The sequence below is a fragment of the Dipodomys ordii genome, unplaced genomic scaffold (genome assembly GCF_000151885.1).
Source record: "Dipodomys ordii isolate 6190 unplaced genomic scaffold, Dord_2.0 Scaffold95, whole genome shotgun sequence".
Taxonomy (NCBI): Eukaryota; Metazoa; Chordata; class Mammalia; order Rodentia; family Heteromyidae; genus Dipodomys; species Dipodomys ordii.
Window position 1 is genome coordinate 2,375,997 of NW_012267311.1, and position 12,398 is coordinate 2,388,394.

At 40.8% G+C, this 12,398-nt stretch overlaps 1 protein-coding gene across 1 annotated transcript in view; it reads right to left on the reverse strand.

The window, feature by feature from the left end:
• Positions 1-366: 366 nt before the first annotated feature.
• The window catches only part of Smu1 (smu-1 suppressor of mec-8 and unc-52 homolog (C. elegans)), a 37,998-nt gene continuing 25,966 nt past the window's right edge, over positions 367-12,398 (reverse strand). The window contains exons 11-12 of the mRNA XM_013026564.1: positions 2,580-2,732; positions 367-1,261 (exon numbers count right to left, since the gene is read on the reverse strand). Of these exons, the coding sequence (XP_012882018.1) occupies positions 1,163-1,261; positions 2,580-2,732 (252 nt within the window). The 3' untranslated portion in view covers positions 367-1,162. The remainder of the gene's footprint in view (positions 1,262-2,579; positions 2,733-12,398) is intronic.

The following is a 12,398-nucleotide window of genomic DNA, read 5'->3' on the forward strand; positions in this document are numbered from 1 at the left end:
GTGACACTCTTTAACTCCAATAAAATGTTCAGAAAACCAGAAGTGGTACTGTGGCTCAAATGGTAGAGTGCTAGCCTTGAGCTAAAGAGCTGAGGGACAGCGTCCTGGCACATGACTGACCAAAAAAAACCCTTTTCCCCACTAGTTCTTAAATGCTAAGCGTAAAGGAGGGCATAGAAAGCCTAGAAATAAGATCTTTAAGAGTCCTACACACTCTCAATTGATTCCCACCCCCCCTTTTTTTTTTTTTTTTTGCAGTACTAGGGTTTGAATTCAGGGCCTCCCTCTTGCAGGCCCTCTACAACTTGAGCTATGTCCCCAAGCCCTACATCTTTGGTTTAAAGGTCAAAGAGAAATCCATGTGCAAAATATTTAAGAGTTTTATTATCTTTGAAATGTTTTTAGCTGATGACTATGATCATTACAAAAGACTTAAATCTCAGGTCCTTGTCTAATTTTTCAGAACAGCATATTGGGCTAGGGGCGTAGCTCAAAAGGTATAGTGCTTATCTAGAACAGCAGCTCATTTTCAATGCCAAACCCTCCTCCACATGACAGATGATGCCAAAACTGGTCTCAACTGATCCTGCAACTATTTCCAACCAGAAGATGGGGGACTATATTCCCTGAAGTTAGACTGAACATAGGAGAAGGCACAGCTCAAAATGAGCAAAAAAGACAGTACCATGAGATTATGATAGTTTTTATGTCAGTCAATCCAACTGCTATCAATGTGAACTCAGGACTTGATGATAATGAGTTCTCTCACCATTTTTAGTAAACATACTGACGAGATGAATATTTATTTACAAAGCATCCAGAAATGTGTGCTTTATTAACATCTTAAAAAACAGCTACTGAATACTGGGGGTATTTACAAGGTTTATGATGGGAAGTAAATTGCAATCAGGATTTTAGATAATCAAAGAAGTCCATCTTTTTTTCCTAGAAATACCAGTAATATGTCTGCTATAGTTATAAGCAGAAAAACTAAAATCTTAAAAATATATTTTTAAAAGGGTAACTTTTTAAGACTAATTATGCTTGGCTAAATGGGATACTTTTTCTTTTTTCTTTTTTTTTAGAAAGTTGACCTGAAAAAAACAAACACATAAGTATGTCTTCTAAGTACATGCTTCAAGCCAGATTTTTAAAAGGTGAATTAGGGTTTCCAGAGCTTTAAGAGTCCATCTTCACTGTAGGTAGCAATCAAATTCTGATGAGGATGATGTGCAATACCAATCACATCCTTCTCGTGAACCTGGAATGGGTAAAGAGAGTGTACATATCTTAATAAATAACCCCAAAGAGGTTCCCAGAACTGAGTGGAAAAGATCTTGAAAGTTCACATAGTCCAAATGACACAGCGAAAAGAGGATATTCAACTCACATATTGTAAAACAAAATCTTGAGGCTGAGAATGTGGCTTACTGGTAGAGTGCTTGTTCTAGCATGCCTGAAGCCCTGGGTTCGATTCCTTAGTACCGCATAAACAGAAAAGCCAGAAGTGGTGTTGTGACAAATGGTAGCCTTGAGCAAAAGCAGCCCAGGGACAATGCCTAGGCCCTGAGTTTAAGCCCCAGGACTGGCAAATAATAAATAAATAATAAAACTTAGGAGAGGGTCTGGGAAGGTGGCTCAGTAGTAGAGCGCTTGCCTTGCATGCCTGAGGCCCTGGGTTCGATTCCTCAGCACCACATAAGCAAAAAGAATAAAGCCGGAAGTGGCGCTGTGGCTCAAGTGGTAGAGTGCTAGCCTTGAGCTGAAGAGCTGAGGGACAGCACCCAGGCCCAGAGTTCAGGCCCCATGACCGGACCCCCCCAAAAAACTTAGTAGAACCAGCAGGCAAGCATAAGGCCCTGAGTTCAAACCCTAGTATTGATAACAACAACAACAACAAAAAACCTTTTATTGTAAGCCCCTGACATTTGGAGACTTTAACACTGCTAGCATTAATTCCTTGTCTGACTTCAATATGAGAGCTGAAAGGGAAAAAAAACCCTGAAAAACAAAAAAAACACCACCACAACAAAAAAAAATCTAATTAGGACGATGGAGACAATGCATAAATAATATGCCCTCCAAATGATACAGAGAAAAATATGTGCTATCTGTCAGCCCCCATGAGGAAGATCTGGTTAATCTAGCTGCTCCACAGGTTCTACTCCCTTCTCTGCTTTATGTACACACATCTTCTGTCTACCTGAAGCTAAGGGAGTCACTAAAGGATGATTTTTCCTGGTAAAGGAGATAATTTCATACCATTACTTATGGTCTCTTATTTTTATTTGAATGGTAAAACACCTCCATTACACTTTCTTCATACTTAGGTTCACAATGGTAATACTGTAAAAAAGTATGTACTGCAGAGAACACAAAGTATTGAGGCATTTCCATATATATGTTTCCGATGTGCAACCCACTTCAGTGCCAGAAACCTACAGGCAGAGGCCAGGCCATGGTTCTGGGCCAGATGGCTCTGGCATGGAACACTGTGAGAAGCTCAGGGTAACAAGCCTGCCATAAATCCAAACCTATGCATTACCATAAATTCTTTAGATGACCTTAGTAATACTTACTGTCAAAGTTCTCTCCAGCTTGCCAGTGACTGTGCTAAAGCAGTAGAGCACAAAGTCTTCCCCCACACAGTAAATCCATTCACCACGAGGAGAGAGAGCACAGCAAACAAAGTCACCACCTTCTCTTTTACCAGAGCTGAAGCTTCTGACAATCTAGATCACATCATACCCAAGGAAAAAAACAAAACAAAACACTGGTTTAAGAGTTTGGCCACAAGCACCACTGCTTTTTTCCCCTTTTAGGTGCTAAAATACTTGTATTGAGGTCTGACATTTTGAAAACTACATTTAAAAAATGGACATTTTGCCGGGCGCTGGTGCCTCACGCCTGTAATCCTAGCTACTCAGGAGGCTGAGATCTGAGGATTGCGGTTCAAAGCCAGCCCGGGCAGGAGAGACCGTGAGACTCCTATCTCCAATAAACCACCAGAAAACTGGAAGTGGCGCTGTAGCTCAAGGGGTAGAGCACTCGCCTTGAGCTGAAAAGCTGAGGGGCAGCGCCCAGGCCCAGAGTTCAAGCCCCACAACCGACAAAAGAAAAAAAGAGGACATTTTTACATGGTTACTTTGCACTTTGTTTACTATCTTCAATTGGATTCTTCATGTGCTAAATCTTACAAGGGAAATAGTCAACAGATGAAGTAAGTGGCAGATAAAAGTTTTCAAATTTATACATCTGAGCCACCGAATTTGCTCTTTAGTGATCATACTATCAGGAAGCAAACTCATTACTACAAACAGTAAAATCAGTGTAGAATCATTTTCTCCCCTACCATGCTTCCTTCTCTTTTTCTCCCTCCTAACCCCCATCCTATATAGGATTTCCCTATGTAGACCAAGCTGGTCTCCAACTTCAATCCAACTGCCTTGTTCTCCAAGTGCTGAGATTGCAGGCATGAACCACAATGCCTGGCATACCATCAATTCTTTTTTTTTTTTTTGTCAGTCATAGGGCTTGAACTCTAGGCCTGGGCGCTGTCCCTCAGCTCTTCCACTGAAGGCTAGCACTCTACCACTTGAATATCAGCCCTGCTTCCGGCTTTTTCTGTTTTTGTGGTGCTGAGGAATCAAACCCAGGGCCTCATGCATGCAAGGCAAGCCCTCTACCACTGAGCCACCTTCCCAGCCCCACCATCAATTCTTAATATTTTCTGAATTTATGTTTCTCAATTTCCTTCCTAATAGATGCAATGTTCGCCTCATGAAGGATGGAATGATCTGTAATCCTTTATTTTATAACAGTAAAATCATCATTAGCCAAGCTAAGAGGAAACCAATTTGAAAAAGTTAAAAGGGTCATAATGATGCATGCCTGTACAGTCCTAGCCCTTGGAAGACTGAGGCCGTGTGACTGAATTTAAGGCAGCTTGAGCTATAGTGAGACCTTGTCTCAAAACAAAAGGCAATTACTGTCGGGAGCCGGTGGCTCACGCCTGTAATCCTAACTTCTTAGGAGGCTGAGATCTGAGGATTGCGGTTCAAAGCCAGTCCGGGCAGGAAAGTCTGTGAAACTCTTATCTCCAATAAAAACCACCAGAAAACCGGAAGTGGCACTGTAGCTCAAGTGGTAGAGCGTTAGCCTTGAACTGAAGAGCTGAGGGACAGTGCCCAAGCCCAGAGTTCCAGCCCCACGACAAAGACAAAGAACCAAAAAGGCAACTACTCAGAGCAATACAGGAAGTAAAAAAAAGGAAAAGGAAAAAACTTCAGAACCTACACAAAGTTGGGCGCCGCTGGCTCACGCCTGTAATCCTAGCTACTCAGGAGACTGAGATCTGAGGATCATGGTTCAAAGCCAGCCAGGGCAGGAAAGTCTGTGAAACTCTTATCTCCAATAAAAACTACCAGAAAACCGGAAGTGGCACTGTAGTTCAAGTGGTAGAGCGCTCGCCTAGAGCTGAGGGACAGCACTCGGGCAAAAAAAAAAAAAAAAAAGAACCTACACAAAGATGGTAAAGCAGGAAGGCCCTTCCCCCACCTCTTACTGGCGGTGGGGGGGCCCCCCTACCCGAGCTGCTCAAGCTGCCTGGCTGGGGACCCGATAGGGACCACAGAGCCACAAGGGTCCCAAGGCTCCTGGAAGACTCCCAAGTGGCAGAGCCGACCCAGAGAATACAAACAAAACTTGGAACTCAGAACCTGCACAAAGACACCCCTCCTACCCCCGCCCCTCCGACCACGACAGTGTGGCACCTCTCTGCACCAGCTGGCAGGAACAGCCCAGTCCAGCCTGGGGTGACAGCGGACAACCCCAGGCTCTCTGCACCAGCCGGCAGGAACAGCCCAGCCCAGCCTGGGGTGGTGATGGCATGGTGCCCCTCTGCACAGGCCTGCAGGAACAGCCCAGACAGCAACCACACAGGGGAGAACGCCAAGTGGAAGTGAAAAAGAAATGGAAGACAAACGCTACATCCAAGAGATGATAGAGGCAATGAGTCAAGAATTAAAACGAGAAATAGATCAGCAATTTAAAGAACAAAGGAAAAAGCTATCAAGAAATCCAAGCCTTCAAACAAGAAATGCACTCAAAAATAGATGCAGTACATGTCTCACTAAAAGATGAGATTATACTCTAACGAACAACATAGAAATTATAAATGGCTCAATTTCCATAGAATACCAGGTACCGAAGACAAAATGCCGGCATTGGAAAAAAAAGTCACAGATATGGAAAAAACACTCAAAATATGCCAAAGGAAAGTCCAAGAACAAGCAGACTGTACCAAGAAATTTTACCTTTGTATAAATGGGGTAGACAAAGGGGAGGAAATAAACAATCTTGCATGCAGCAAAAGCAAAGAAGGAGCTATTCTACAATGGGAATCACTGGAGACCTCTCCATACACACACTGAATGCAAGGAAAGCCTGGTAAAGTATCATGTGAGCCCTGAGAACCAGTAACTGCCAGCCCAGACTGGTATATCCAGTAAAGCTAGCATTCACATTCGATGGAGAAACTAAAATTTTAATAGTAAGGAAAAACTAAATGAATTCATAAACAATAAGCCAGCATTACAAAGAATATTAAGAGAGGGATTATAATATGGAGAAAACAATCAAGATCAGGGATCCATACCAGATAGATATCAGTAGGAGACTAACTTAGTAAACACAGGAGGAAAGGAAAGAAGAAAAACTTAGCAAAGTAGGAAAATGACAGGAAACACAATATACTTCTCCATAATAACCATAAATATTGATGGACTCAATTCACCAATCAAAAGAAAAAGAACTGCAGACTGATCAGAAAACAAGATTCATCAATTTGCTGTCTTCAAGAGATCCACCTCACAGCCAAAGATAAAAACAAACTCCCAGTGAAAGGATGGAGGAAGATCTACCATGCAATGCCCCCAGCAAGAACGCAGGAGATATCTGATAAAATAAACTTTACATTAAAATCATTACAAAAAGACAAAGAAGGTCACTACATATTAATACAGGGAACAATCCAAGACGAGGATATTACCATTGTCAATCTATATGTCCCAAACATCGGTGCACCCAAATATGTTACATGAATACTCTTAGATTTACAGGAAAAGATGGATCCAAATACAATAATACTAGGAGACTTTAATACTCTACTCTCACCAAAGGACAGGTCTACCATCCAAAGAATTGGCAAAGAGGTCTCTGAATTAAGATGCCATATCTCAAGCAGACTTAACTGACATATACCGAGTTCCACCCAACAACAACCCAGTACACATTCTTCTCAGGAGCCCAGGGAACTTTTTCATGGAACTAAGATCATATCTTAGTTCAAGGAATTTAAGCAAATACAAGAGGATCAACATAATCTCCTGTATTTTATCTGACCATAGTGGAATCAAACTAGTTCTCGGTAACAAGGCATATAGTAGAAAAAACTCAAACACATGGAAATTAAACAGCACACTGCTGAGCAACACATGGGTCACAGAAGAAATTAAAGAAATTAAAAAGTTCCTACAATTCAATGAAAATGAAGATGCATTACAAAGAAACCTATGGGACACAGTGAAAGCAGTTCTGAGGGGCAAATTTATTGCTCTCAGTGCACATACCAAGATTCCAATCTTTTTTTTTTTTTTTAACTCTGGGCCTGGGCGCTGTCCCTGCGCTCTTCAGCTCAAGGTGAGCGCTCTACCGCTTGAGCCACAAACGCCACTTCCTCAGTGCACATATCAAGAAAACGGTAACAGACCAAGTAAACAATCTCATAATGCAACAAAAACTGCTAGAGAAACAAGAAAAAGTTGAACCTAAAATTGCTAGATGGAGGGAGATAATCAAAATAAGAGCTGGCATTAACAAGACAGAAACTAAGAAAACTATAAATAAAGTTAATAAAACAAAAACTTTTTTTTTTTACTCAATAAAATTGACAGACTAATGGCAAGATTGACTAAAAAAAGAAGAGACCCAAATCAATAAGATCAGGGATGCCACAGGAAAAATTACAAGAAACATCCAAGACATCCAAACAATTATAAAGAAATATTTCCAGATGCTATACTCACTAAGGAAGGAAAACCTAGCAGAAATGGATGAATTTCTACAGAAATACAAATTTCTATTCCCCCCTTTCCTTTTCAGCCATGCTTCTCTACCATGTATGGTGTGGCAGCAGTTTGGTAAACATGTCAATAACCTACAATGAGATAGAGGAAGCAATCAGAAACCTTCCAACAAGGAAAAGCCTAGGACCAGATGGATTCACTACAGAACTCTATAAGGCCTTTAAAGAGGAACTAATAACCATTCTCCTCAAGTTCTTCAGAGAAACAGAAACAGAGGGAGTAATCCCAACGTCATTCTATGAAGCCAATATCACACTCATCCCCAAACCAGGCAAAGACACAACAACAACAAAAAGGAGTACAGACCAATCTCTTTGATGAACACAGATGCAAAGCTCCCCAATAAAATTCTAGCCAACAGAATCCAGAAACATATCAAAAAAAAAATCATACATTATGACCAAGTAGGCTTCATCCCAGAGATGCAGAACATATGAAAATCAATAAATGTAATCCATCACATCAACAGATCCAAGGTCAAGAACCACATGATTATCTCCATTGACGTGGAAAAGGTTTTTGATAAAATACAGCACTCAATCATGTTAAAAAGCTCTGGAAAAAATAGGAATAGAAGGAACATTCCTAAAAAAGCCTTAAATGACAGACCAACAGCCAATATTATACTTAATGGGGACTAATTCCCCTAAAAAACAGGAACACGGCAAGGATGCCCACTCTCTCCACTCCTCTTCAATATAGTTCTGGAATCCTTAGCCAGAGCAATAAGTCAAGAAAAAGACATTAAAGGGCTGGGAAGGTGGCTCAGTGGTAGAGCGCTTGCCTTGCATGCATGAGGCCCTGGGTTCGATTCCTCAGCACCACATAAGCAAAAAAGAAAAAAGCCGGAAGTGGCACTGTGACTCAAGTGGTAGAGCGCTAGCCTTGAGCTGAAGAGCTGAGGGACAGCACTCAGGCCCAGAGTTCAGGCCCCACGACCAGACCCAAAAACAAAAACAGAAAAAGACATTAAAGGGATCTGCATAGGGGAGAAAGAAGTTAAACTATCTCAAAACCTCCATTGCCAAACTCTTAGAGCTTATAAACCACTTCGGCAAAGTAGCAGGATACAAAACTAACCCACAAAAATCAGTCACCTTTCTGTACACCAACAATGTACAAGCAGAAAAGGAAATCAAGGAAACAAACCCAATTCACAATAACCTCAAAAAAAAAAAAAGTAGGAATAAACCTAACCAAAGATGTAGAGGGTCTATTTCATGAAAACTATAAAGCCTAAAAAAAAGGAATCATAGAGGATACCAGGAAATGGAAAGATCTCCCGTGTTCCTGGATAGGCAGAATTAATATAGTGAAAATGGTGATACCGCCAAAATTGATATACACATTTAATGCAATTCCCATTAAAATCCCAATGACATACTTCACTAAAATAGAGAAAACAGTCCAAAAATTCATATGGAACAATAAAAGACCCAGAATAATCCTTTGATTATTATTAATTCTAGGCAAAAGAAAGAATGTGGGAGGGATCACGATACTAGATTTCAAGCTCTTCAACAGAGCCGTAATAACAAAGACAGCTTGGTACTAGCACAAAGAGACCTGAAGATCAATGCAACATTACAGGACCCAGAAATAAAGCCGCATACGTACAGTCAGTTGATATTTAACAAAGGAGCCAAAGACATACAGTGGAAGAATCACAGCCTCCTCAACTACTGGTGCTGGGAAAACTGGGTGGCCACATGCAGAAAACTAAAAGTGGGCCCTAGCCTGTCACCATATACTAACATCAACTCAAAATGGATTAAAGACCTTAACATCAAACCTGATACTCTGAAACTACTGCAGGACAGAGTAGGAGAGACACTTGAACTTACATGTACAGGCAGGAACTTCCTGAACAGAGTCACAACAAATTGGAGAAACTTGTAAAAAATGGGACTACCTTAAAATAAAAAGTTTCTTGCCGGGCGCCGGTGGCTCACGCTTGTAACCCTAGCTACTCAGGAGGCTGAGATCTGAGGATCGCGGTTCAAAGCCAGCTCCAGCAGAAACTCCCTGAAACTCTTATCTCCAATAAACCACCAGAAAACTGGAAGTGGCGCTGTAGCTCAAGTGATAGAGCACTAACTTTGAGCTGAAGAGCTGAGGGACATCGCCCAGGCCCAGAGTTCACGGCCCATGACCGACAAAAAAATAAAAATAAAAAGTTTCTGCACAGATAAAGAAATAGCAACCAACCTAGAAAGAAAACCAACTAATTGAGAAAAAAAATTACCAGGAATATATCAGACAAGGGTCTAATATCCATTATATACAAGGAACTCAAGAAATTAACCCCTCACAAATCTAACAAACCAATAGGCAAGGGAGCTAAAAAGAGACTTCTCAGAAGAAGAGATAAAAATGGCAAAGAAACACATGAGGAACTGTTCATCATCCCTGGCTGTAAAGGAAATGCAAATAAAAACAACACTTAGATAACCTTACCTCAGTCAGAATGGCCCACATCCTAAATTCAGCCAACAACAAATGCTGGAGGGGATGTGGAGAAAGAGGAACCCTACTGCATTGCTGGTGGGAATGTATACTAATACAACCTCTTTGGAAAGCAGTCTGGAGATACCTCAGAAAGCTAAATATAGACCTTCCCTGAAAGCTAAATATAGACCTTCCCTATGACCCAGCCATACCATTCCTAGGTATCTACCCTGAACAACAGGAACCAGTATACAAAGACACATGCACCTCCATGTTCACTGCAGCACTGTTCCTAATAGCCAAGATTTGGAAACAACCCAGATGCCCCACTACTGATGAGTGGATCCAAAAACTGTGGTACCTATATACAATGGAATATTATGCAGCCATTAGAAAGGACAAATAATGGCATTTGCAGGGAAATGGATGGAACTAGAGCAAATTATTTTGAGTGAGGTAAGCCAAGAACAAAGAGACAAACGGCACAGGGTCTCCCTGATAGGTGGATGCTAAAGCCAAAATACAGGAAGATATGACAAAGTAAATAGGACTTGGGAAACAAAGGACAACCACTCATTTCGTCGTATCATTACTAAATGACTCCATGTTCTTGACCATATATATGGTAGATATATGCACACAACAGAGGGAAGCCAGGAGGAGGACACAGAATAAGTGGGAAATGGAATAACATACAACAAAGGGGCCCATCAGCTGCACTGGACATAGAAGAAAAAGAACTAAGCAACCCAAAGACAGCGACGGGAAGGGAGGAATGAGAGGGAAAGAGGGAACAGCTTACACTAAACAAAAGGAAAGAAATGTAATCATCACCTGATGTTGAAGAAATAATTTGTATTGTCAAAGCTCACAGAACTCACAAAGTTTATAGACCACGATAATGACAATGAAGGTTAAAATGTGTCTGTGACTTTAACCAAGTATCACTATTCCACAAATCTGTAAAATATGTGAAATTTATATAATCACCTAATCTCAATTTAAAGAAAAAAAAAAAGTGAGAGAAGGGGGATGGGTTAGGAGCGATGGATGACAATGTTGTCAGACGCCCTGTATTCATATACAAGGTTTTGTAGAATGGGAACTTCTTTGTACAACTACTTGAAGATAGTAATAATAAAAAATGTTTTAAAAAATGACAACAAAAAAGGGCTAAAAGGTTACACATTGACTCAATCTACTTGTACACTATTTTCAAAATGACAAGATTATAATGAAGAACATATCAGCTGTTGCCAAGGGTTAGGGATTGAGATTTATTTGAAGTTAAAAACACAATGTCATTTATATTAGCACTAAAATAAAAGTGAAATACTTAAGTATAAATCTAAAAGAAGTACATAGACTTATAACAGGAAAACTACAAAAATCTGATAAAAGATATGACAGAACTAAATAGGTATTCCATGCTCATGAATAGGAAGATTTGACATCTTATCAGTTTGGATCTATAGATTCAGTGCGATCTCAGAAAGTTATTAGATACAAACAAACTGATTTTAAAGTCTATATTGAAAGGCAAAAGACCCAGAATAGCAAACTCATTATCAAAGGAGGAAGGCAGAGTTAAAGGACTGACACTACCCGACTTCGGGACTTAAAAAGCTATAACTGAGATACTGTGATAATGAGCAAAAAAAAGGGCAAATAAACCAGTATGAATCTACACACAGACCTAATACTTTTCCTCAAACTTAACTCAAGATGGATCACAACAGACTTAAATTCAAAACCTAAAACTAGATGACCTTGATGATTACATCTATGATCTTGGGTTTACTGATAACTTTCTAGATGCATCAAAAACATAATCCATAAAGGAAAGAACTGGCAAACAAGACTTCATTAAAATAAAAAATGCAAGCCAGGGGGCATGGCTTCAGTGGTAGTGTCTTCCATGAAATGGGAAAGCCCTGAGGTTCAAACCCCAGTACTCCAAAACTAAATAAAAAAAATAAAAATAATTCTTTACTCTGTGAGAGTTACTTTCAAAGAGAATAAAAAGACAATCCACAAACTGGGAAAAATATATCTGGTAAAGAATTCTTACTCAAAAGATTCCTAGGTGCTTTCCCTGAGCTGTTTTGCTCAAGACTAGCACTATACCTACCACTTGAGCCACAGCTCCATTTCTGGCTTTTTGGAAATTAATTAGAGATAAGACCTCTCAGATTCTTCTGGCCTGGGCTGGCTTCAAACTATAATCCTCAGATCTAGCCTTGTGAGTAGCTTGGAATATAGGCATGAGTCAGGAGCATTGGACTTACAAAGAATTCTTAAAACTCAATAGTAACAAACAACCCAACTGAAAAATATGCCAAAGATGACTTGATACCTCATCAAGGCAATAACAGATGACAAATAAGATATGAAAAGATGTTCTGTAGGGCTGGGAAGGTGGTTCAGTAGTAGAGTGCTTGCCTTGCATGCATGAGGTCCTGGGTTCAATTCCTGAGAACCACATAAACAGAAAACGCCGAAGTGGCGCTGTGGCTTAAGTGGTAGAGCGCTAGCCTTGAGCTCAAGAGCTGAGGGACAGCACCCAGGCCCAGAGTTCAAGCCCCCCAACTGACAAAAAAAGATGTTCTGGGGCTGGGAAGGTGTCTCAGTGGTAGAGCGCTTGCCTTGCATGCATGAGGCCCTGGGTTCGGTTCCTCAGCACCACATAAGCAAAAAGAAAAAAGGCGGAAGTGGCTCTGTGGCTCAAGTGGTAGAGCACTAGCCTTGAGCTGAAGAGCTGAGGGACAGCACCCAGGCCCAGAGTTCAGGCCCCACAATTGGAGC